The following is a 24876-nucleotide window of genomic DNA, read 5'->3' on the forward strand; positions in this document are numbered from 1 at the left end:
AGACTATTGACTGTGCCTCTAAACAAAGCCAAGACAATAAGGCCCCGGAGAGAACCAATCCTGGAATGTCGGTTAGGTAACAAGCAGACGAAGAAGAGGCAAGACTCCCTCCCTGATGTCCCAGCTCTGGTCACAGACCTCGGGTTGAGGACATGAGATCAGGGGCCACAAACAGAGGACAGTTCTCCCAACGGTTGATTCTTGCCTGGAGCAGCTGCTTGGAACTGAGTCTCTCACTAACAGGGCCCGTGGGGGCCTCTGTTTACCCACCTAGAGCTGACAGATATCAGGCTGGGTCGGTGCTGATGAGGCTCAGGGAGGGTCACCTCACTGCCACCGAGATAAACAGAGAGGAAGTCCAATTACCCCAGGCAGCATCTCCCTCCTTCCTGACAGGTCAGAGCAGGGAAGAGGGAGGGGTGCAGGAAAGAGAAAACCACCCCCACACGCACACGCATGCAAGCGTACCCATGCATGCACACACGCACACACATGCTCGTGTACAAACACACGTGTACGGACATGCATGCAAATGCACACGCACATACACGCTTGCTCGCTCCAAGCCACGAGAGCCTCCGGAAGTCTGCACGGGGAAGAGGGAAAACATCAAGTAGTAGAATATGAGATACAGGTTTACCTGGATGGACCAAGTCTTGAACCAACGGTGACGGAAAGCTTTGAATCAGGACTGAGATGTCACGAAAGGAGCCCCCATGCGGGGCAAAAGGGGAAATTAACACAACAAAGGGCTTGTCAACTACAGGAAAATGAAAACTCTTCCGTGTTCATACCTGAACACAGCCCTTCCAGAGGAGATTCTGCCCATGTTTGTGCCTCATCCTCCCTCACCCTCTCTTCCACCTCCACCCCCGCACCCTTTGCTTTCCCACAATTCCTTGTGCTTTCTGGAATGCACAGGGCTGCCTCAGGCTTCCGTACTCTGGCTGGTGTCGTTCCCTCTGTCCAGGTTACCCTTCCCCTCTCTGGCTGTCTGCCAAGCTCCTGCAAGCACGACTTCCAAACCCAAACCAAGCACGTCTCCTGTCTTGATTGCTCCCTCTCTGGGCTCCCACGGACCCTAGGATAGAAGCTGCCAAAGCACTTCGGTGTCCCCTGACACTTTACCACAGTGGGATTCTATGTCGATGTGACTGGAAGGAGATAGGAGCCAGGAAGATGCAAAAGAGGGTTGAGAGCCAAGCTGCTCACTGTACATCTTATTTTACTGACTGACTGTTGAGCCGTGTGAATGTATTTCTTATTTGAAGAAAATTAAAAATACGATATAGCACAATAAAAGGATTGATCATGCGGCTGTGCTCTACAATAAAAAGAAGTGAATTATTGACACATAAAATAACACAGATTAATCTCAAAAACAGAACGCTGCATGGAAGAAGCCAGTGAACGCAGTCAATATGCCTACAGTACGATTCCACTCACACGAACCTCTAGAACAGACAAAATGAACTGACGGTAACAGAAAAGCAGGTCACTGGTTTTCTGGGAAAAGAGATAAGAAACACGAGGGAAATTCTTGGGGCGATGCAAATGTTTTTATCTTGATTATGATGTGATCACACAGGTATTTACCTGCGTCAAAACTCATTGAACTGTACACTTAAAATGTCTGTGTTTTACTGCATATAAATTATATCTTAATAAAGTTGATTTAAAAACCACGCAGGCAAAGGGCACCTGGGTGGCTCAGCTGCTTAAGCATCTGACTCTTGATTTCAGCTTAGGTCATGATCTCACGGTTCATAGGTTCAAGCCCCATTACTGGCTGTGCACTGACACCATGGAGCCTGCTTGGGGTTCCCTCTCTCGCTCTCTCTCTCCTACTCTCCCATGCTTGTGTTCTCTCTCTTTCTCCAAATAAATAAATATACTTTAAATTTTAAAAAAACAACAAGAAGAGAAAATCTACAACTGTCTGGAGCCAAGAGTTGCAGAATCCACTGGTTGGATGTGTGGCCTGACTTGAGATGGTCTTGCATCACCAGGTTCCCGTGCAGCCAGAGTGCAGGCCTACCTGGCTAAGGCAGTGGAAGGTGAGCCCGAGCCAAGCTGCGACGCCTTCGCAGCCACACGCGGTGTTTACATTTCAGTCTGTAGATAATGGAGAATGAATGGAGGTGTTCATCATGAGAGGTGTGGCAGGAGCCTCCTCTGGCAACACTGGGCAGGTGAGCTTCGAAGAGGAAGAAGTTGGAGGTTGCGGCCCCACTTCCGCTTCCCTCGGGCCAGAAATAAGCCTCAAACAATTGTATAAGCGACTTTCTCCCCATCTCAAGTTGCTAAAACTTGGGCTGCCCCAAAGCCTTGAACCTTTCCCGCCTTCTCTTCTAGCTGGCTCAGTTCCTCATCTGGCCCCTAGCTTTATAAGCACCTCAGTTCTGCTGTCAGAGAGTCTGACCCACCTCTGCCCAGGACGCTGCTGAAGACAGGATGATGGCCAGACCATACTGGGTGGCAGTGGCCCTACTGCTGCTGGCAGAGGTCTCTGGGTTTGAAGAAGGGGCATCTCATCCCGGGTTCGTGGCCAGAATCACCAGAAAAGGCCTGGAGTATGGTAAGGGGGGTGGCCATTCCTCTGGTGCCATTGTTGCCCACCAGCATGGCGTAGCAACCAGAACAAGGGATGTCAGGCTGGGGCTGTGCTCCTGCCTGGCTTAGAGAACCTGGATATGTCACTCTATGGGCTTCAGTTTCCTCATCATGAATATCAGAGGCTAAGGATCCAGCTGGACCAGCATTTTCCCCAGGGGGTCAGTGGACTGCCCTGGAATTGCTAGGACACATGTTAAAATACAGATTCCAAAGATCCATCTACCACTGACTGAAGCTAGGTCTGGGAATCTGCATTGTTAACAAAGGGTCTCGGCAATAGTGGAAAACGCTAAGGTTTGTCTACACCGCAGTAACGGATTCCTCAAACGCTCCCATGGCATTGTATCATTGCTTCCACAACCTTGTTGAATGAATAAATAACAACTGCCACTTACCTGGCACTTGGAATTCAGGATCTAGTTTAATTCTTAGGCTTAGATTGGTATCATTATTATGACCATTATACGGATGGGGGGAAGTGAGACTCAAGGAATTTAAGGGACTGCTTGGGAGCACACCAATAGTAAGTGGCAAGTCCTCCATTCAGTCCCAGGCCGTGTGATTTCAAAGCCTAGCCACTGACTGCTAAGCTTGGGCGCCTCCCAGGGAATAAGCTGACTCCCCCTATTTCCCCTCAGCCCGCCGCTATGGAATAGCTACCCTGAAAAAGGAGCTGTCTACGATCCACTTGCCTGATTTCTCAGGAAGCACCAAAGTCAGTTGGATTACAAGTGTGAGCTATAAGTTTTACAGGTGAGATCCCCATTCTCCACTGCAAGGGGCAGTGGAGGAAGAAGAATGGGGGCCTAGGTTCATGGGTGGGGGGAAATAAACAAGGAATCATCACTTGGGTTAAAGGCAAAAGGAATATGGCCAGCTCTTGTGGGGTTTCTGGAAGGTTCTATGTTTCTTAAATCATCAGGATGGGAGGGAGAGCCTTAGAAACCACTAATGAGTCCCGAGGTCAGTCCTACAGAAACTAGCCCTAGACTTTTGCTCTGCCAGAGACTGCCAACTACTCTCCTGATTGCCCAGATGAGGAATCTGCTGGAGATATGCTATCCACCCCTCCAGAGCTTTTGAGGGGTCCATAATGAAGGACTTCAGATTTTTCTGGAACCTATTCACATTTTATTTGCATACTACTTCTTAAGGATAGCATCCACACATAACCCTAGTGAAAAATAAAGCAGGTGGCCTCCTGGTCCTTGATGAACAAACTTGGGCTCCTCATCTCCCCTACCATAAGCCTTAACTGACCTTAATCTCTCTGTAGCTTTTACACATTCCATCTTAGAGTCTTCACACCTTACTCTTTCTTTATCCATTCCTTGGTTGCATGGGTTTTTCTTCCCCAGTCCCCTAAGTGTCTAAAATAGGGTCTTGGGGATCATGTATTCATCCCTGATAGAAAAGGCTGCCTCCAAAATCTCTCAAGACAATTTCCTGAAGGCAAGGAGAAAAAAGGAGCTACTTGAAATCTGTACATGTGCAAACACACACACACACACAAACCAGGCCATGCCACTTAAAGGCCAATAGGCCTTCCCACAGCCCTACAGCATCCCCTGCATCTGGTGTTCACAGTGGACCACTGTAGTTTGTTAAGACACCAGATCTGCCAACTGGGAGCTCTTCAAGGGTAGGGACTGAGCTGTGAACTCTGTGTCCTCTGTGCCTAGAGCCAGGTCTCAGAGAACAGGGTCTCAATGGACATTTGTTGAGTGAACTAGTGAGTGTGGATCTGACAAGAGCCACAAACTCAAATGGCCACAGGGAGGGGGTAATGTTGACAAGTGTACCAGGTAGGGTGACTACATACATCACAGACCAGCCAAGAAAGCAGAATCCACACGAGGAACTTCAACGGAGGGAATCTAATCTAGGGAATTTTCTTCCAAGGTGTTAGAAAAGCCAAGTAGGGAATAGTGAAGCATCCCAGAAATTCATAAAACAGCAGGTCACTAACAACCCTAGAGCTGAGAGCCTTGTTCGGAAGACTAATATGCACCCAGCTTTTCTGGGTTTGATAGTCTGCCTTCCTTCTCCAGACTGGAGATCCATCGCTTTGAGCTCAGGAACTCAGATCTGAGGCTACTCCCAAGGCAGGGGGTCACAGCTTCCTTGTCTAATACCTACGTGTCTGCCGGCGGAAAATGGAAGGTGAAAAAGGCTTTCATGTGAGTGGTATTTGGGTTACAATGTCTATCAGCTTTGGGCAAGGGCAGGTCCTCCCAGTCTGGGCTTCCATTTCTGGGTTCTTAAACAACCATTCCATGAAGGATCCAGATCTGACTGTCCCTAAGCCTCTATTTTATTATCTGTAAAAGGGGGTTAATGTTAACACACCTCATAGATGCAGTTGGGGATTAAATAAAATAGCAGAGGTAAATGCATTTAATGATGTGCCTGCTTGGCACACAGATGTCCAATAAATCGCTGACTATTTTAGCTGATGACAAAGTAGAGGCTCAGTTAGGATACACAGCTAATTAGTAGGGAACTGGGGACTGTGTTCTTTTGGCTCCTCTTCCTGGAGGTGACCCATCACACACCATTTGCTTCTCATTTCTCCCAACCAGCACCCTGGAGGGCACTTTTACTGTGAGTGTGGATGGCATTTCCATCTCGGTTTCTCTGAACTTGGGTAAGGACCAGTCTGGGCGGCCCACCGTGTCTGTGGCCCACTGCAGCAACTCCATTGGCCACGTCAGCATCGACATTTCTGGACACCTAAGGTAAGAGACTCCATGTGCTCTCTGCAGATTCCCAGAAATGCCTGATATCCAGCCCATCCAGGGATGCTCCAAGCGGGGCTTAAGAGAAAAATTTCAGGCTCATCAAGGTTGGGGGTCAGTGAGCCAGGGCCACCCTCCGATCCAGTCTGCCTCACGTTTTTGTAAATAAAGTCGGCGCACAGCCGCACTCACTTACTCATGTGTCGCCTACAACTGCTTGAGCACTACAACGGAGCTGAGTAGTTGCAACAGAGACCACTTGGCCTGCAAGGTCAAAAACGTTCACCATCTGGCCCTTTAAGAAGGAGTCTGCTGACAGCGGGGCGAGTAGGTCTTTAATGGCAACCCAGCTTTCCCAAGTGGCTTGCCCGGAGGAGATGCTCCGTGAATATCGAATGAATAATGCCAGTCCCCGATGACTGCCCTCTGACTCTGTTTTGGTGGGTGCTGTATCACTCAGGTCCTGACAGGACACAGAGGCAACTCAAAGGCCTGGCTGACGAGAATCTGATGAAGAGAATCTTAACTGGAGTGTGGGCAGGTGAAGGGTGTTCAACAAGGGACTCCTGGAGACTGATGACAGTGGGGAGAGATTACCACCCCTAGGGGTGAAGCTGAAAGGGGAGGAAGGGTGTGAAGCAGAGCCTAGAAAGAGCTGGAGCCTTGGAGAAGGGGCCATGGGGCAGGTGTGTAGTGGCCCAGCTGGGTGTAAATACCCCAACTCCTGTCTCATTCCTGCCCGTGCCCCCCCATCAGGAGAGCCTGAGAGACGAATCTGCAGATACCACCCCCCCAGGACACAGAGAAAGGCAGAAGGGAACTGGCAAGGGGTAGGGGCAGACAGAACAGATAGCCCATTACCTCTCTGCTAGACATGAATTTGCTGGATGACCGTGTTGGGGGGAAAATGTCAACAGAAACACGGGATCCTTCAATCCTCTCAGTTTCAGGGGCATTTATATTTCAGGAAGCCCAGAGACTGCTGGCGGTGTATTTACTCAACTGATAACTGTTTTCTGCACAGATGTGAGGGCCTTTGAACTTAAAGCTGCCATTTGGAAAGGGAAACTTTTAGTTGAGCCTGGATGGCTTCAAACCACTGTACTGTTTTATTTTTTTTTTTAATTTTTTTAATGTTTATTTTTGAGAGAGAGAGAGAGATCATGAGCAGGGGAGGGGCAGAGAGAGGGGAAGACAGAATCCAAAGCAGGCTCCAGGCTCTGAGCTAGCTGTCAGCACAGAGCCCGAAGCAGGACTCGAACACACAAACTGGGAGATCATGACCTGAGCTGGTCGGACGCTTACCCAACTGAGCCACTCAGGTGCCCCACCACTGTATTATGTTAACTGGGTGGGCATAATACCCCATTTCTCAGGAGCAAAGCCATGAAATTCTGTGTAGTTCACACACACACACACACACACACACACACACAATGGAGACAGCGCAGTGGTGGCCAGAGAAACATTTTAGCTAGCTTGTTACAGTGATGATAGCTGCAAGGTTGGCTGCTACTGAAATGGACACAGAAGCGTGAATACCCATGGTCTTGACCCAGATGGGGAGTTGGCAACTACTCAGTCATTCACTGAACAAATATGTATTGATCCCCTATTATTTGTCAGATCCTGAGCTAAGTGCTGGGAATACAAGATGATACACAGTGGGGGGGAGGAGACATAAAGTATACTAATATCTACTCAATTACTTTTCACATAGTTGTGATAACCTGCTTATAAGGAGAGAGTCCAGATGCTATGAAAATAGACGATTTGCCTAGCATTTGAGCAGAGACTGTTTCTTCATGGGAAGGATATCTGAAATGAGCCTTGATTTTTCGCAAAAGAGGAGGAGAGGGGATCTTCTCTGGTAGAGGAAGAAACACATGCAAAGATCCTGAGGCATGAAAAGTCTGTACTTGCCAGGAAGGGGAGGTGATTAATTAGAAGAAGTGAACGAAATAGGCAGGAGCCAAACTCTAGTCTTTATCCCAACGTAAGGCAGTGGGGAGCCATTGGAGGATTTTAAGAAAGGAAGTGATATAATCAGATTGGCTTTTTTAAAAGATCACTTCCTAAGAGATTAGGCAGGACAGAGTGAGTGGAGGGAGACCGGAGAGGAGAGAGGCAGTTGTCCAGGTGAGAGACGATAACGTCCCAGGCAGGTGAAGGCAGTGGATGTGGGGGAAAGGGCATGTGGCAGATTTAGGTGACTGGACTGGGGAGGGGGGAGGGGGCTTTTCTGGAAGCAACACACCACCCACAGCTGTCAGGAACTCCAGCCATGCCCTCTGCAGCCAGCGTCATTCAGATTCACCCAGGGCCCACCCAGGCTTGCTCAGGGGACAGAATCCTGGGAAGTTCAAGGTGCTCACTGCAGAACCCCAGGAAACACTTGTGTCTGACTTTACTGCATGAATTTATAATACACATAGATTTATAATACACATCATTCAATCAGCAAGTATTGAATGGCACAGAAAAATCTATGGGAGAAAAAAAATGTTACCAGACATAATTCCACTAACTCTGTTCCCTTATTTCGCACAATCTCTCACCCTCACCCCCAGGTGAGAACATAGTGTGGGATGTCTGTTCTGGGGCAAACTCTCACTCACCAAGTGCTGTCTGAGGTGCGGAGGGGCTCTCTGAGGGCAGCTTTACCTGAAGGGGATTAGACTCGCGTCATGGGCTCCATGAGGTTATTCACCAGTGTCCCCTCGACACCTAACTCAGTGCTGAGCCCATCGGAGGGGCTCAGTAAATGTTCGTTGAATGAATGAGTGAGTGACTACTTGCTAACCCGCCAGGTAAGCTGTTCGGTGGATTTTGTAGGATATAAAGAATAGATTTTACTCCTCTTCTTTTTCTTTTATTGAGGTATCACTGACACACAGCATTATAGTAGTTTCAGGCATACGAATCAGTGATTCGATACTTGTGTATATTGTGAAATGATCACCACAGTAAGTCTTGTTAACAGCTGTCACCACACACAGGTACACATTTTTTTTATTGTGATGAGAACTTTTAAGATCTACTTTTAACAACTTTCAAATATGCAATACAGTATTATTATCTATAGTCACCACGCTGCACATCATATCCCCATGACTTATTTATTTTATAAGTGGAAGTTTGGACCTTTCGACCTCCTTCACCCATTTTGCCCCCTGCCCCCACAACCGTATCTATGAGCTTGATTATTGTTGGGTTTTTTTAGATTCCACATATAAGTGAGATCATATGGTATTTGTCTCTGTCTCTCTGACTTATTTTACTTAGCATTATATCCTCAAGGACCCTCCATGTTGTTGCAAATAGTAAGATATCCATTTTTATGGCTGACTAATATTCCTGTGTGTGTGTGTGCAGGTGCACACATGTGTGTACCACATTTTCTTTATCCATTCATCCACTGATGAACACTTAGGTTGTTTTTATATCTTGGCTATCATAAACAATGCTGCAATTAATACAGAGGTGCTGATATCTTTTAAGTTAGCATCTTTATTTTCTTCAGATAAATACCCAGAAGTGGAATTGCTGGATCATAGGGTAGTTCTATTTTTAATTTGTTGAGGCTCCTCCATACTGTTTTCCATAGTGGCTGCACCAATTTACATTCCCACTAAGAGCCCATGAGAGTTGCTCATCTGCCTGGGCCCCTTCTTGCGAGAACATGGGGGAAGATCAGGTCCATGAATAGCCCTCCTTTCTAGAATTCTAGTCAATCATAAAGCGGATCCTGACTTCTTTCCTCTTTTTTTCCAGCTGGATCCTAAACTTCTTCCATAAAAGATTTGAAAACTATTTCAAAAACATCTTGGAACAAAAGGTAAACAAAAGGATAAGTAGATTCATGATTAATACAAGGATGGGTTGGCGTGGACCATAGGTATATATTTGATATGTGGAAACAGTCTTGTCTCTTAAGTATGCTGTCATTTGAATGCGCTTAGTAAAACTTTCTTCATTCATGGTGCAAAGGCAAACTTCAAGGCTTTCCTAAGTTTGTATGACCACGTACACTAAATTGGCGCTTGTAGCTGGCAGGGTGTTTGATGTCTAGTTGTAGATAATATGACAGAGATACGGAAAAGTGCCTTTGGTTAGATCCCTCCCTCACACCACATACAAAAATCAATTCCAGGTGGTCTAAGGATTTAAATGCCAAAACAAGTCCAAAACTTTTTAGGAGAAAATCTAGGATATCTTTCTCATCTTGAGGTGAGACTTAAATACGACTTATTTTTAGGGGCGCCTGGGTGGCTTAGTCGGTTAAGCGTCCGACTTTCGCTTAGGTCATGATCTTGCAGTTCGTGGGTTCGGGCCCCGCATCGGGCTCTGTGCTGACTGCCAGCTCAGAGCCTGGAGCCTGTTTCAGAGTCTGTGACTCCCTCTCTCTCTGACCCTTCCCTGCTCATGCTGTCTCTCTCACTCTCTCCTAGAAATAAATAAAAAATATTTGGAAAAAAAAATACCACTTATTTTTAAATATTACTAAATACGGTTCACCCTCCCCCTACCCCAAATGCACCATATTGAAAATCATGGTGGGGTTGGCCTTCAGTGCTTCTCACCTCTGGAAGAAACTCTTCCATTTAACTGGTGTGTATCTCTGGGCACACTCGTGGGCCCCCGCAGCCTCACTCTACTCATTTGTAAAACTTGGCACAAGGAACCCTACCTTGAAAGGGGCTGGCAAGGATTTGACTCAATAACCACTTAGTGTCCCCGGCACACGGCTGGGCTCAGACCACTCATCGGTATTACTGTGGGAGAGTTACTTAACTGCATTTCACCTCCCAGAATCTTTGCTCTTGACCACATGGGTCCTTCAGTCAGACCTGTGGGTTCAAATCCCATCTCTGCAACTTTTCTGACTGTGGTGCTGTGGTTACCTGGCTTACCCTCTCTGAGCCTTAGGATTCTTGTTTATAAAACAGAAACAATCATGGCGTCTACGCTGAAAAGCTGTTGGGAGGACCATATAACATCATGCACACAGACACTGACGAGTGCCTCGTACATAGGAAGGGCAGGGTAAATGACATCAGGTTATACTCATTGGCGTTGATGCCTCAGTAGCCCTGTGCAGCAGGCTGAGGCCAGAGGCAAGCTGGGGTCTCTGCCCTGCAAATATAGGAAATATGCGCCAGAAAAATTTGGATACCATGTGTCCCGTGGGGAATGAGGCAGGTGTCAGAGAGGCTGAGCCCGAGGACTGGTCAGTTTCAGAGGCTGGGAGCCCTGACTGCGCCGCCACGGGGCTGAGAGTACAGAGATATGAAGAGAGACAGAATCTCGAACCCAGGGACTCAGGGTGGATGAGGTCAGTCCCCAACAGAGCCAGCTGCCTGGGTGGCACTGCCCTTTCCTGGTGCTCCAGGAGAGGCCAAGTCAGGCCCACCTGAGGCAAGCTGGCTTGACGTTTGCACAAAACAGTGGCTCCCAAAGCAGGGAAACTTCCCCCGAGCAAAGTGTTGATTTTAAGTGCTTGTGGAGCCTCGTATTGCACCATGCAGAATGACGGTGTGAGCGAGCAGTCCCTTTTGCGATCCTTTCTTTCTTCTTACATCAAAGGGGAAGCCTCGGTTTGGGGCCGATGTATCCTGAACACTTTTAACCACAAAAGGGGGCATTACCCAACAAGGCAGCAGTATCCAGCCTGGCTTCCAGAGCAATCCCTCGTATTCCTTTTTCCCAATTATATTGTGTGTATGCCAAGGCATTTCCATTGACAAGTGACATCAAGTTTCTGTATTTTTTATTAAATGGACGTATTAAAAGGCCACTTGTAAAGTAAATATTAAGTAAATGAACAGGTGAGAAAGCAAAGTCATAGAGGTGCTGTAGGAATAGCTGAAGTGGGGAAATCCGAAGACTGGGGGCTTCTGGGATCGTCCAAGCTGGAATTCTTGACATTGGGAGGAGCAGCGGCTGGTGGGCGGCTGAGGACTGCTCAGGACTCCCCTTCTGGCTTTGCTTTGGCGCCCTCTGGTGGCCGTCCTCAGTACTGCCGGCAGACCGGGCCCCAGGCCCCTTAGGATCCCTTGTTCCCAGCCAGCCAGGAGCCACAGCAGGAAGAGGAGGCAAAGTGGCTGAGGAATGAGGTGCTGGAGCCTCTCCGGTTCAAGGGCTGCCTCCTGCACCTAGCAGCCCTTCTGCTTTGCACCTCGGCGCTCTAACAAATGCCTGTATGTACTACACTTCTTGCCTCTTAGCTGCCAAGACACTGAACTGAGGACCATGACAATAGCAGACCCCAGGGCAGCGCCAACTTGGCCACCAACCACTTTCAGTGTGGGCTCCAGAAAAGTCTAGGAACGTGTGTGGCCCAGCCCAAATGGGACAGTGACCAAGTGTTGGGTGTTGAGGGAGGTAGTGGCCTCTTTTCCTTTTTGACATGCTCCTGCCCCCCGCCCCCCACCCACACACCTACCTGCAGGGTGGGGAGATAACCCAGGTTTCCTGGAGGGCGGTGGGGGATGGGCAGGGCCAAGGAGACTGGGGTCGAGGGAGACTCACCTTTCTCACGCACTTTCTACAGATCTGTGAAATGATCCGGAAGTCAACGACCTCCCACCTGGAGCCCTATCTCCGCACGCTGCCAGGTTCGGAGGCCCCCTCCCTTCTCTGGGTGCCATCAGATGGGACTGCCATCATCTCCCAGGAGCCCCAAGAGAACTTGCCCCACTGAGTACCTCTCCCTCCTACGGAGTTGGATATGGGGCAACCCCCTGTCTTGGGGGTCTCTTCTGGAGGTGGGGGAGTGAAGAGACTAAGGGTAGTGACTCGGAAACCTGCTGGAAGCAGTAGATGGGCAGGAAGAGTCCTGTGTGGGCTCTGTCCTGGCCGCCTTAACAAAACAGGGATGCTCCCAAGTCCCCGTGTCGGGCCGGGGATCCGCCCAGCTCTGCCCCTCTGGCTGCCACAGGGGGCCTGTTACAATCACACATCGGGTCAGGGCTCCCCCTCTTCTTGGAACCCATCAAAGACGCCTCTGACTCTCAGGACGCTGAGCCCCACTTCAAGTGACAAGGCCTCGCGTGGCCTGGTAAGGTGGCCGGCCACACAGTCCCTGAATGCCTCTAATATGGCTAATTCCTCTAACACCCGCTATGTGCCTCTAGTATGTTCTGTACCTGCTACAAGATCTTTGCACATGTCGTCCCCTCTGCCAGCAGCGTCCTGCCCCACATCCACCCTCCTTCACCGAGTCAACACCCACCCCTCCTTCAGATCACAGCCCAAGCAACACCTCCTGTGACTCCCTGTATAATCAAGTGGCAACTCTCTATCTTACCCCCTACCATATGGCTGATATCATCCTATGGACTTATGCTACCTAACAGAGTTGCACTTTTACAATTATTTGCTCAAGATTTGATTGTCTTTCCCTATCTTCCTCCCCACCCCGCACTGTCAAAGGACAGGGATTTTGCCTATCTCAGTTGTTTCATCAGCCTTTTGCATTGCACCTGGTGTATAGCACATGTGCAATAAACACTGAATGAACGAGTGAATGAATGGATACAGCACTCTCTTTGTGACTGAAGGTACCATGGATCAGCTCCAGCCCCGTTTCCATTCTCCGAGGGCACAAGTCCATGTGAAAGGAGAGCCCGGAATTTGTGCAGTACACAACTCACACAACTGTGTTTGACTACCCTATTCATAACACTGTCTCTTTCCTTTTCTACAGTTATCTTAATGATTGACCAGGTTGCTGGCATTGACTACAGTTTAGTAGGAGCTCCCCAAGTGACTTCTCAAGTCATAGACACACCCTTCAGGGTAAGTTGCTGTGGAGAAAGGACCTTAGAGCTCAGGACTAGCAGAAAATCGGTTCTACCTCCCAAAGTCAGCTCCTCCCTTCCTTCTCTAGTCCATCTGCCTCTAAGTCCCCGTCCCTGGCCAGCATCCACAGCAGCAATCAGAAACTAATATACCCTCTCTTTATTCCAGTCTCTTCCATGACTCCCTGGGGGGGATCTGGGGGGGAGCCAGGCCATAGAGTACCAGCCTCCTCTAATTGGATTTACTTAACGAGCACATATGCTTCTTACTGTGTGCCAGACGCTGAGTATTTGTACGAATATTAACTTATTTAAAATACGCCACCTAGAGGCCATTAGCATCATCCCCCATTCCACGGATGAAGAGATTGAGGCACAAGGAAGCTAGAGACTCACCCAAAGTCCCAGAGCTAGTAAGTGGCAGGCCGGGATTCAAGCGGACACAGTTCATCCCCAGAGTCCATGCTTTCCGCCCCGAGGCCACGTCCTGGGCCTGGGAGAACACAGCACACACCTCCCCACCCAACCCTGTAACAGGGGGATCTGGGACAGCTGTCAGGGTCTAAATAGTGTGGGGCCGGAAGGAAACTTGCAGGAGCCCAGGGCCACATTCTGGAGAGGGGCCACCACCACCTGGACCACCACCCAGGACACAGGAGACTTGCGCAGGCAGTCCCTGGACACCTTTGCCTGGCCCCCTCTCTGGTAGAAACCTTAGTGGCCGATGTGTCCTTCTGTCTCCAGGGAGAGTTCTTTGGCCGCAACTGGCGCTCCCCAGCGCCCTTCGGTGCCCCTCCCATCAGGCTACCTGAGAAGCATGACCACATGGTCTACTTTGCTGCCTCTGAATACGTCTTCAACACAGCCAGCCGGGTTTACCATCAGGCTGGACGCATGAACTTCACCATCCGAAACCAGCACGTGAGTAGGGGAGGGAGGAGAGAGCGTCAGGCAGGCGTGTAGACCAAGGTTCGCGGGTTTCGGGAGCAAGGGAAATAACGTGGAATCCGAAACCTGCCATCTGGGTTCAAATCCAGACTGTGCCTCAGTTGCTGTCTGTGCGTGGCCATCCCAACGCTGCCTCCTCCCCGGGGATCTGTGAAGAGCTTGGTGTGGGACACACAATACAGAGTAGCTGCTGTTGGGAGGGCTTTAAAAAAACAAGCCAGACTCTGCAGTGTGCGATCTGGTCCTCCAGGCAGCAGATGCCAAGGCGCCACTACTCTTGGAAGAGATGGATTCGAGGCAGCGCCCCGTGAAGGATAAAGGGGACAGGAAGGAGTAGGAAGGGGGAGCCCATAGCGGGAGATGCAGCCGTGACACGTGGAGGAGGGGAAGGCAAGCACGCCGGGTAGGAGAGCTAGAGGGTCGCAGACCCACAGACGGTGAGATCACTACCCGAGCGGAAGTCAGAAGCTTCACCAGCTGAACCACCCAGGCGCCCCCGGTTTGGCCCATTGTCTTAATCCTGCCCGTGATCTGCAAAAATTCTCCGGATCTACATATACCCTGGCTGTTCTCCGTCAGGGGCTGAGGGCTGTCTGGGAGAGTGTGGCCCCAGCATGAATGGTGTGGGGCCTGAATGAGGCCGTGGGGTGCTGTCAGCCAATGGCCCTTCTGGAAAGGGACCCTCCTGAAGTCTGAGCCTCGCACCCCCACAGCCAAGCACTATGATAAGGTGCGATAGGAGCAGCCCATGGAAAGAGGGGATCTCGAGGGAGGAGAAATCAAGGAAGGTGGGCTGCGTGCCGGTGCAGGCAGCATTCACCAAGCTGGAAGATGAGCAAGTCATCGGGGCTGACCACAAGAGATGGTCAGAAAAGGGCTTGGGGAAAGCCATATCCAGATTGTGCTGGTTACGAGATCTCACTGGCCCCACAGGGGAGCATCCTGAGAAACAATCAATACCAAAAACCAACTTTTACGAAGAATTTACTGAGATTCCAGCACTTAGCCCTCTGCCCACACACTTTGTCATTCGGTCCTCGCACGTTCTGCACGGCGGGTGCTATCGTTATCATCCCATTTTACAGATGCAGGATCTAGCAAAGTTTGCCAGAAAGCAGTCAGCCAGAAAGTGGCAAGGGCAGCATTTGAACCCATGTTGCCTGAGCTCAAACTCCACATCCTGTCCCACATCTCAAGTAGCCTCCTGCTTCCCCTACTGCAGATTCCCCTGGACTCTCCGACCCACCTGGACACCAACTCATTCCGGGCCATCATTCCTCAGGTAAGACCTCTGGACACTCGTCACAGAGCCCGAGACGACCCCTCGATCTAGACCAAGTGTGGAGATTGTACTTGCACAGCCGCGAGCTGTGCATACGCTTTCTCCAAACAGCTTACCTATTAGAACAGTGGGTAAAGATGAAAGCTATTAACAATCCCCATCATTCTCTGACCCCTTGTGGCATAAAGACTCAGGATCTGGATTCCGATTGACTGATTGCCTATGCGTGAACCCTGGGTCTGCTGTTTTCTGTCTTCGGAACTCCATCTTGTTGGGCCTCAGTTTCTTCATCTGTCAAATGGGGACAATAATAATACCTGACCCACTGGGTCGCTGGGAGGATCACATGGAAGATGATAGCACTTAACCAGCACCAACATATAAGATCCTTCTGGAGCACAAGGCGGGAGGGCACATTGGGCAGGCTAATAATTTGGGGCCAGGCCACTAATTAATATTTGTTTGATGTTTATGTAGAGCGTAGCTGAAAAGTGGCAGAAGTAGAGTGGAGAAGAGCCATCAGTCCCCCCCTCTCTTGAACCAGGCAGCTCAGCTCTGGCCCCAAACTTACACAGTAGTCAACACAAGCTGGCCTGCATAGACAGCAGTATGTGACCATCACGTGCCCATTGGGGTGTCTCACTTTAGCCAAGTACACTTTCCAACCACAACACCTGTCTATTGGAAAGAGTTCTGGAAAATACAATGCCCTCCATCCTGTGATATTTCCATTGCTGGTCAAAGGCCCTTGGAGGCTTGGACTTTGGGGATCGGCCCCCCTGCCCTTCCCTGATACAGCTCAGGCTCCTTCTCTCCGCTGAGTCTCTGCCTTCTTTCTCCAGCTGGCCAAGTTGTACCCCAATGCGGAGCTGGAGCTCGAGACGTCTCCTGAATCAGCTCCGTTCCTGATGTTCACCCCTGGAAATGTGACCTTCAGTCCAGTGATAGACCTCCAGGCCTTCACTCTCCTGCCCACCTCCTCTGAGCGGAAGCCACTCTTCCAACTCAGGGTGGTAAGTCTGATCGCAGCCAGAGCAGCAAAGGGCTCCACCTGCCATGGTGATAGCCCTTCTCTCCACTGAAGGACAGGGACACTGCACTGCTCAGAGATGCTGGAGGCTACTTCTTCCGGCCAGCGGCATGAGGAGACCTGGCACTTCTGATCTGAGCAGCTGGGCTTCCCAAGGGCACACTTAATCACGTCATACACTGTTGCAGCTGCAAAAACCCTTCAAAGTCATTCCCTTCAACTAAGTTGGACGATTTTAGCTTGCTCACTAGTACATTTGCTATAAAAATGTGTTTAATTTAAAGCAGAACCCTTTTAGAATTATTATAAATAAAAATCATTAAACTACCTTTTCAAAGAAGGTATAAAATGTAAAGTACTCTTTACGATGGCAGTACTCTCCACACTGATTTACACGTTCAACACAAAGCCCTATCAAAATCCCAGCCGGCTTTTCTGACAAGCTGATCCTAAAATTTATATGCAAGTTCAAGGACCTAGATTGGCCAAAACAATCTTGAAAAGAAAAACAAGTTACAGAACAAATACTTCCCTATTTAAAAACTTACTAGAAGGCTATAGTAATCAAGATAGTGTGGAACTGGTGCAGAGACAGACATACAGGTCAATGGAACAGAATTAAGAATCCAGAACTATATCACCATGCATAGAGTCAAATGATTTTCTTTTTTTTTTTTAATTTTTTTTTTTATTGTTTTATTTCTGAGAGACAGCGTGAGCAGGAGTGGGTCAGAGAGAGAGAGGGAGACAGAATCTGAAACAGGCTCCAGGCTCTGAGCTGGTAGTCAGCACAGAGCCCGATGCGGGGCTTGAACCCACGAACCGTGAGATCATGACCTGAGCTGAAGTCGGACGCTTAACCGACTGAGCCACCCAGGCGCCCCTCAAATGATTTTCAACAAGGGAACCAAGACAATTTGGTAGAGAAAGAATGAGATTTTTTTTAAGTTTATTTATTTTGAGAGAGAGAACGCGCCCTAGTGGGGGACAGACAGAGAGAGCGGGAGAGAGACTCCCAAGCAGGCTCTGCACCCAATGCAGGGCTCGATCTCGTGAACTGTGAGATCACGACATAAGCCAAAATCAAGAGTTAGACCCTTAACTGACTGAGCCACCCAGGTGCCCCAAGGAGAAGCTTTTAAGAAATGGAGCTGGGGCAACTGGATAGCCACACACAAAATTAAACCAGACCCCTTCCTTAGAGCTACCCAAAAAATTGACTACAAGTGGATCCAAAACCCAAAGTTGGGAACTAAAACTACAAAACTCTCAGAAGAAAAAAAAAATTTAAATCTTCTTGCCTAACCTTGGATTAGGCAAAGCCTTCTAAGATGCAAATCGAAAGCATGAACAACACAATTAAAAAACAGATAAGCTGGACGTCACCAAAATGAAAAACTTCTGTGCTTCAAAGGACATAATTCAAAAAAGTGAAAAGGCAACTCACAGAAAGAGAGAAAATATTTGCAAATCATATATATGAGAAGGAATGTGTTTCCGGAATATATAAAGAACTCTTACAAGTCGGTCACAAAAATGACAATCCAGGGACAAATGGGTGTCTCAGTCAGTTAAGCGTCTGACTTTGGCTCAGGTCACGATCTCACGGTTGGTGAGTTTGAGCCCTGTGTCAGGCTCTGTGCCGACAGCTCAGAGTCTGGAGCCTGCTTTGAGTTCTGTGTCGCCCTCTCTCTCCTTCCCTCCCCCACTCGTTCTCTCTCTCTCTCTCTCTCTCTCTCTCTCTGAAAAATGAATAAACATTAAAAAAATTAAATGACAATCCAATTTCAAAAGATGGGAAGATGGGATAGATAGATGTGCATTTCCCCACGCCTCCTGCTGAGTACAACCAAACCCTTACACATTATATATAAAATAAACAAGAAAACTCTGAAAGGCAGAGAGAAAAAGGTAGATGGGCCAGGGGCCTCAGGATCAAGGAACAGCATGATGATGAGTTCCTTGAGTTTTCTTTTTGCCCTACACATTCCAATTTGGGGCAATGTGGAAACACTACCAGGCACAAACCAAAAAGAGCCACACAACATCCTCCTCTCTCTAGCCAGAGGACCTCAAAAGGGGCAGCCTCATAAGATAGAAAACTAGACAATCCATAACTTGCTAAGGCTATACCAACATGCCCCACCAGCCCTGCGGGGTTGGGTCAGTGGAACAGAGAAAAGAAGAAGGGAATTAAAAGATAGAACAATAGAAATTACCCAATCGGAACCCACAGGCTGGACAAATATAAGGAGCCTCAGAGCACCGTGGAACTCCCACAAAAGATCTCACTTTTATGTTTTCAGAGTCTCGGGGGGAGAAAGTGGGAAGGGCTGGAAAAAGGACTCAAAGAAATAATGGCTGGAAATTCCCCAAATTTAGCAAGAGATGTAAATCTAGAATAGCTAACCATCTGAGACGGTCTCCTGGTTCAGCCCCAACCCCCTCGACAGACCAGGCTTCATCCTCACACCCCAGGGTCCCCTGGCTGTATCTTTAAATGTCCCTAGGGCTCAGAGACTCTCTGAACTTTGCTTAGTAGCCTGCTTCAAAGCTCAGTCATACTGAGGTGAATGGTCTCCCTATTCGAATGTTCTATGTCTTCAGCTTGGGCTCATTTCCCCTTCTTGATGCTTCCATTAAGACCTCTAACACCACAGCTCACCTTTCTTAGAATCAGCCGTGGAGCCACCAACATCCTGCATGCCCAGCCCACCACCCTCGGGTAGCTCCTTTTCACCCAAGTGCTCCACATCCCGCTGCGGCTTCTATTTCTGAACATTTCTCTCCCGGACTGGAATCCAATGAGACTCCATCGGCTGAGAGTCTGGGTCATCCCCTTTGCTTCTGTAGACAACCGACATCTCCGCCACCATCGGTGTGAGGTCCAGCAGGATCGTTGGCTCAGTGACCCCAGGCAGGTAAGAAGCTGTGGATGGGCCATGTGTAGCAACATGGATGGACCTTGAGGGTGTTATGCTGAGCAAAATAAGTCAGGCAGAGAAGGACAAATATCAAATGTTTGCAAATATAGGAGGATTAGGAGGAACTTAAAAGAGGAACAAGGGAGAGAAAAAAGGGGGAAATGATGGGGGAAAGGGAGAGAGACAAACCATGAGAGACTCTTGAATGCTGAGAAACAAATTGAGGACTGATGGATGTGGGGGGAAGGGGGGAGATGGGCATGGAGGAGGGCACTTGTGGGGATGAGCACTGAGTGTTATATGGAAGCCAATTTGACAATAAACTATTTGTAAAATAAAATAAAATAAAATAAAAGAAGCCGTGGATGGGCGGGAGGCAGGATGGGGATAACCCGGCAATGATGACAGCGTCTAGCCTGCTCACCGATAGGACTGGCGTTGACCCGTGGAAACAGATCTCCTCTGGGGCTGGCCTGCCCCTAATCTGGGCACCCCTCTGGAAAGGCATACTGATAGCACCGGAAGCGGGGAAGCCACGAGTCAGGAAAGTTGCCAGGCAGCAGCGATTACACTCAGGTCCCTTCTAGCTGTGGGTGCTCACTGTCCCCTCTCAGGCATCAGCGGGGACGCTGAACTTCTTTCTGCAAAGGGATTACTCAGGGACCATAATTTAACTGGAAGGCATGGAGCTTTGCAGGGACTTTATATAAAAGATTGAGAAAAACTATCAGTCTACTACACATCGAAAGGACAGATTTGGGATGGGGGATTAAAGACGTCCCCAGCCACTCTGTGCTGCTCCACTGTCCAGATACCTGGTCACTAGGCAAGTCCCTTACTCAACCAGTGAGCAGGTGGCCAGGGAGTTGGGGGGGGGGGTCAAGCTTTGGACAGGAGGGACTGTGCCCACAGCGAGGGCTGGCGCTCCCCCAGGCGGGGTCCTCCATCTGGAACCTTCATCTGTGTCCCACGTGCCACTCACACTGGGTGCTGCCGCCTTCTGAGGACCAGGGGCAGCGGGTGCGTCAGAAGAACCGATTCCTGGCTTCGGGCTTAGATGCACGTTGGCTGATCAAGGGCACTGACCTCATTAGAATGAATATCTCCTTTAGAGATCTTTGAAAAGAGAAGCCCATGGTGAACATGTGGGCCTTTCAGGGGTCCTGGAATTTGAGGTTATGCAGAAACCTGGCTTGGGGGGGCGAGGGTTGCAGTACCCGAGAGACAGTCAGGGGCTTGGATTGTGGAGACAGCAAACTGAGGAGGGCGTAAGAGGACCTTGCACGGTGGTGTTGTCAAGGAATTAGCAAAACCATTCTGCCCCATGAGAGGAAACCAAAGAGATCTGTCCAGGGTGGTTCGAATCCCTGAACAAGAGAGTTTGGCCAGCAGCCAAGAGGTTCAATGGGGGGAATGGAGGCTTGGCTGCTATAGCAACAGCCACTGAGGTCCCCCGAGTCACGCTGCCTTCCTTCCCTCCGCCCGGTGCCAGCTGTTTGCCAGCTGTGCCTCTACTTCATTGTTATTGTCTGTTCCCAGACCATAGTATTAAACTTACTTGCATAATTATGCAAATAATGCGTGCTCGTGGCAAGAAAAAAATTGGAAATTGCAAAAGTATAAAAGGAAACCAAACCCCCCATAACCCTGCCAAGTAGTAATAGTTTCACGTGTCCTTCCAGTGTTTTTTTATACTGTTTTACATAACTGGACAAACAGAGCATTCCTTTTTGTATCCCATTTGCTCCAGTCAATGTTTATATCTTCATAATTTAAGTTCTTGAAGATGCTCATCAGACCTTGTTTTTAACATCGCTTCTCCCAATCACCGCGCATCCTTAGAGCCTTAAATGAACCACCTTGCAGAGGAACCCTGGGGGCCCAGCCCTGGGAAATGGCCTTGCCCTTGGGCACTCAATACTCCATTCGGGTAACCGCGAGGAGGTAGCAGTCATGGCTTGCGGTGACCCGTGCCTCTACTTCTCCACACAGTAAGCTGAAATTGGAACTGAAACACTCCAACATCCATTACTTCAGGGTGAGTTTTTTTCTCCAGCACCTCTTGCGTGTCTCCTCTGATCAGGGATTTGGTGAGGGGGGCTGCGGGAGTTGTGCCGAGGCCCCAGGGAAGAGGCACTGCAGTCTTGCAGGAAATGGATACCATGTCTAAAAGCTATTCATGCAAGAAGGGCACTGCCTGAGGGGTCACAGAGGAGACAGGACATGGACAGTAAGAGCATGAGCTTAAGGAAGACAGATCCGGGTACCACTTGTTACTGTGTGACATGGGGAAAATAACTTAACCTTTCTGGGCCTCAGTTTCCTTGACTGTAAAATGGGAACGCTAATATCTACTCTATCTAGTTCAAATGGGAGCTATAACATGAAATGGAGCAATGAATTTAGTAAGACACTTTGACAAAATGTCTCACACATAGTAAGTTCTAGGTGTATGTTCACTGTTTTAATAACAGTGGCCCCGGTGCACAATGCCTTACCCAAGACTCTTTGGACTGATGGGTTTTGGGATTGGAAATTTTTTAGAGGTAATCTGAGGCATGTACCATATGTTAGATAACTCTTCCAGGAGGATCTGGGGCAGCGCTCTACCACCAAACACATTAAAACTTCTGCGACAAAATTTTAAAAATATTTGCACCAAGTGAAATAAGAACCACTAAATATCCTCAGGACAGTTCAGGTCATGTTTTGCCATCAACGGGCTTGTATGTCCTGGTGAGAATGAAGTTCAGAGAGTGGAGTTTAGGAGATCATGACTAAGGAGCTGTTTATCTGTAGTGGTGACGGTCACAGTCAACCTGTTTCGTAAGTGGGATGGCATGTCGGCATTTCTGGAGGGGGTGCCAGACAGACGCTCTTCCCTCGGACTCATCGTCATCCGTGTCTGGTTTGTTCCCTTTGCTCTGCGACCCCCTCACTCCAGGTGGAGCTGATGGAAGCCATCCTCAATTACTACGCGCGGCACACCCTATACCCCTCTCTCAACGGTAAGCTTAGCTGCTGCTGACTGTCCCGTGTAGACGCAGGGTTCATGGATCAGTCAGCCAGTCACTTAAGCTGAACCCCTCTTCTGCGCTGACTGGGGTCCTGGCTATCCAGGACCCCGCCCTCTCGGAGCTCATGCTTTGTTGGGGAAGCAGGTATGTAGCGGGCAGTGCCAGCCAGGGTGATAAATGCCACGCTGCGGGAGCTAGGAGGAGGCACTGAACATGACTTAGAGGTCGGTCCAGACTTGCAGGAGGTGAGGCTCAGGTTGAGTCCCAAAGCCCTGGGAGTCAGGCCGAGGGAGGAGGGGCATTCCAAGCAGCGCCTGGAGAACACCCAGAGGTAGCACCCCTGGGTCGGGGGCCAGGTTAGGTCACTGACTTGCGAGGTGACTTTGGCAGAAGCAGTGCTTGGCACAGCGGCGGCTGGAGAGCCCAGAAGGCCTCCATCTTTGCCAGGGCCTTCTCCAACTGGCCTCGCCGTCTGCCTTTTACCACCACAAGGTAAGAGCAGGGACGCCGTCCTGGGAAAGAGAAAGTGGAGGAGACGTTGGTCCTCGGGGACGAGTCCCTGGTTATGAGCCCAGCCCGGGCCACTCTGGCTGCTGGAGGCTGTCCACATCTGTCCCCTCCTGAAGAAGTTGCCTTTACCAGGCATTTGCACCTACACCCCCCTACCCCCCCACCAACAAGAAACCGGCCCGAATCCAGCAGCCTCCCGCACTGCAAAGCGGCCCGCCCTGTGGCCGGCCAGCAGTGAGCTGGGTTCCCACACGTCCTCAGCCTTCCCCATTCAGCCCGTGTCTCTCTGCCGTTTATCTTCCAGCAAAGCTCAAGGAGGGCTTCCCTCTGCCGCTGCCAAGGGATACCTACCTTAACAGTTTGGAGCTCCAAGTCCACAAGGTGAGTGGGGTCTGGATGGGACCTCTAAAGCCTCCTGGGAGGGATGCTTCGGGGCCGGTAGATATTAGGGGGAGCCTCTGACTCCCACTTACATCCTGGCCCTAATGTTTATAGGAACAAATATTTTTGTTTTAAATTTTGGAGTGCAGGGGCGCCTGGGTGGCTCAGTCGGTTAACCGTCCGACTTTGGCTCAGGTCATGATCTCACGGTCTGTGAGTTCGAGCTCCGCATCGGGCTCTGTGCTGACACCTCAGAGCCTGGAGCCTGTTTCAGATTCTGTGTCTCCCTCTCTCTCTCTGCACCTCTCCCACTCAAGCTCTGTCTCTGTCTCTCAAAATAAATGTTAAAAAAAAAAATGTTTGGAGTGCAGACGGCAAGTTTGGGTTGTGTAGAATCTTGGCTTCGTGCAGAAAAGCTCAGTTCCTAGTAATTCAGTTCAAACACCTTAACTGAGCATCAACGTGCAGAAGGCCCAGCAGCCAGTTACAGCAGGAGGAGTGTGTGCACAGGGCTCAGAAGAGACCGCACCACTTCCGGGGTGATGAGCTGGAACCTCGTTGGTGGTATGAGAGTCGCCCCTGGGTGCTGTGGGCCTGGGCTCCCGCAGCAGCAAGGGAGGCTCAATGACAAACACCGACCAGGCCTTTCTGTGCAAGAAACACGGCAGGCGCAAGAATAGGGACAGTGACAGTTTCTAACTCCAGAGGTACCCATGTCTTTTTTTTTCCTTTTTTAATATTTATTTTTGAGAGACACAGAGCACAAACAGGGGAGGGGCAGAGAGAGAGGGAGACACAGAATCCAAAGCAGGCTCCAGGCTCTGAGCTGTCAGCACAGAGCCCAACGTGGGGCTCGAGCCCACGAACCGTGAGATCATGACCTGAGCCGAAGTCGGACGGTTAACCGACTGAGCCACCCAGGCGCCCCCAGAGGTACCCATGTCTTCAGTGTTCATAGCATGTTCCTATTCCAAGGTAATTCCGGACTACGTCCTTATAAATCAGTTATGTGGGGGAGTAAGCTGAGGCAGCACCCGGATACACACTGTTCTCCTGGGAGAAAAAAAAACGTTTGGAGGAGGCCAGTGACATTCATGCGTGTCTTCTAGAACTCAGCAGATCGGGAAAGGCAAATGAATTCCCCGGCGGCAGGCAGCTGAGAGGGACAGTGTTTTCTAAAAACCTCCAAGACCTAAAGACGTGGCCTTTGCACTGACCTGGTTTTTGGTTCAATGAGAACGTGCCTCTGCCCCCAGCGAAGGTCTCCCTTTCGGGAAGCTCCTGTCCCATGCAGCTCGGAAAGTGATCTTTCTTGTGCGTCCTGTTTGCCTCCTCTCCAGAACTTCCTGCTCTTGGGGGCGAATCTCAATGAGGCCAAACGCTGAAGAGAAACAGCGATGGCCGGAGGAGGGGACGACACCACAGCTGGGGCCGCCCCTGCCCGAGGGGGTCCGGAGGCTGCAGCTGCCGTGCCTCTACTCCCGTGAGGGCCCCCCCACAAGGACACTAGTCACCGGGGAGCCTGTGACACCTGAAGACATGCTTGAACATGAGACCCCCCCCCGCCCCCGTCTCCTCCCCCTCCTCCTTCTTGTGCCTCTTTGTGGCTTCCTCACAGCTGTCCTTAG

At 49.8% G+C, this 24876-nt stretch overlaps 1 protein-coding gene across 1 annotated transcript; it reads left to right on the forward strand.

Annotated features, from left to right (window-relative positions):
- Positions 1 to 2454: 2454 nt before the first annotated feature.
- LOC120228582 (lipopolysaccharide-binding protein-like) lies at positions 2455 to 24633 on the forward strand. Its single transcript, XM_039227063.1, has 14 exons — positions 2455 to 2578; positions 3255 to 3369; positions 5199 to 5354; positions 9129 to 9192; positions 11908 to 11971; positions 13063 to 13154; positions 13901 to 14077; positions 15327 to 15386; positions 16229 to 16399; positions 19270 to 19337; positions 21333 to 21378; positions 22285 to 22348; positions 23172 to 23248; positions 24589 to 24633. The coding sequence occupies exons 1-14, from the start codon at positions 2455 to 2457 to the stop codon at positions 24631 to 24633; spliced, it is 1323 nt and encodes a 440-aa protein (XP_039082994.1).
- The last annotated feature ends 243 nt before the right edge of the window (positions 24634 to 24876 follow it).

The sequence above is a fragment of the Hyaena hyaena genome, unplaced genomic scaffold, assembly GCF_003009895.1.
Source record: "Hyaena hyaena isolate Hyena2069 unplaced genomic scaffold, ASM300989v1 scaffold_25, whole genome shotgun sequence".
NCBI lineage: Eukaryota > Metazoa > Chordata > Mammalia > Carnivora > Hyaenidae > Hyaena > Hyaena hyaena.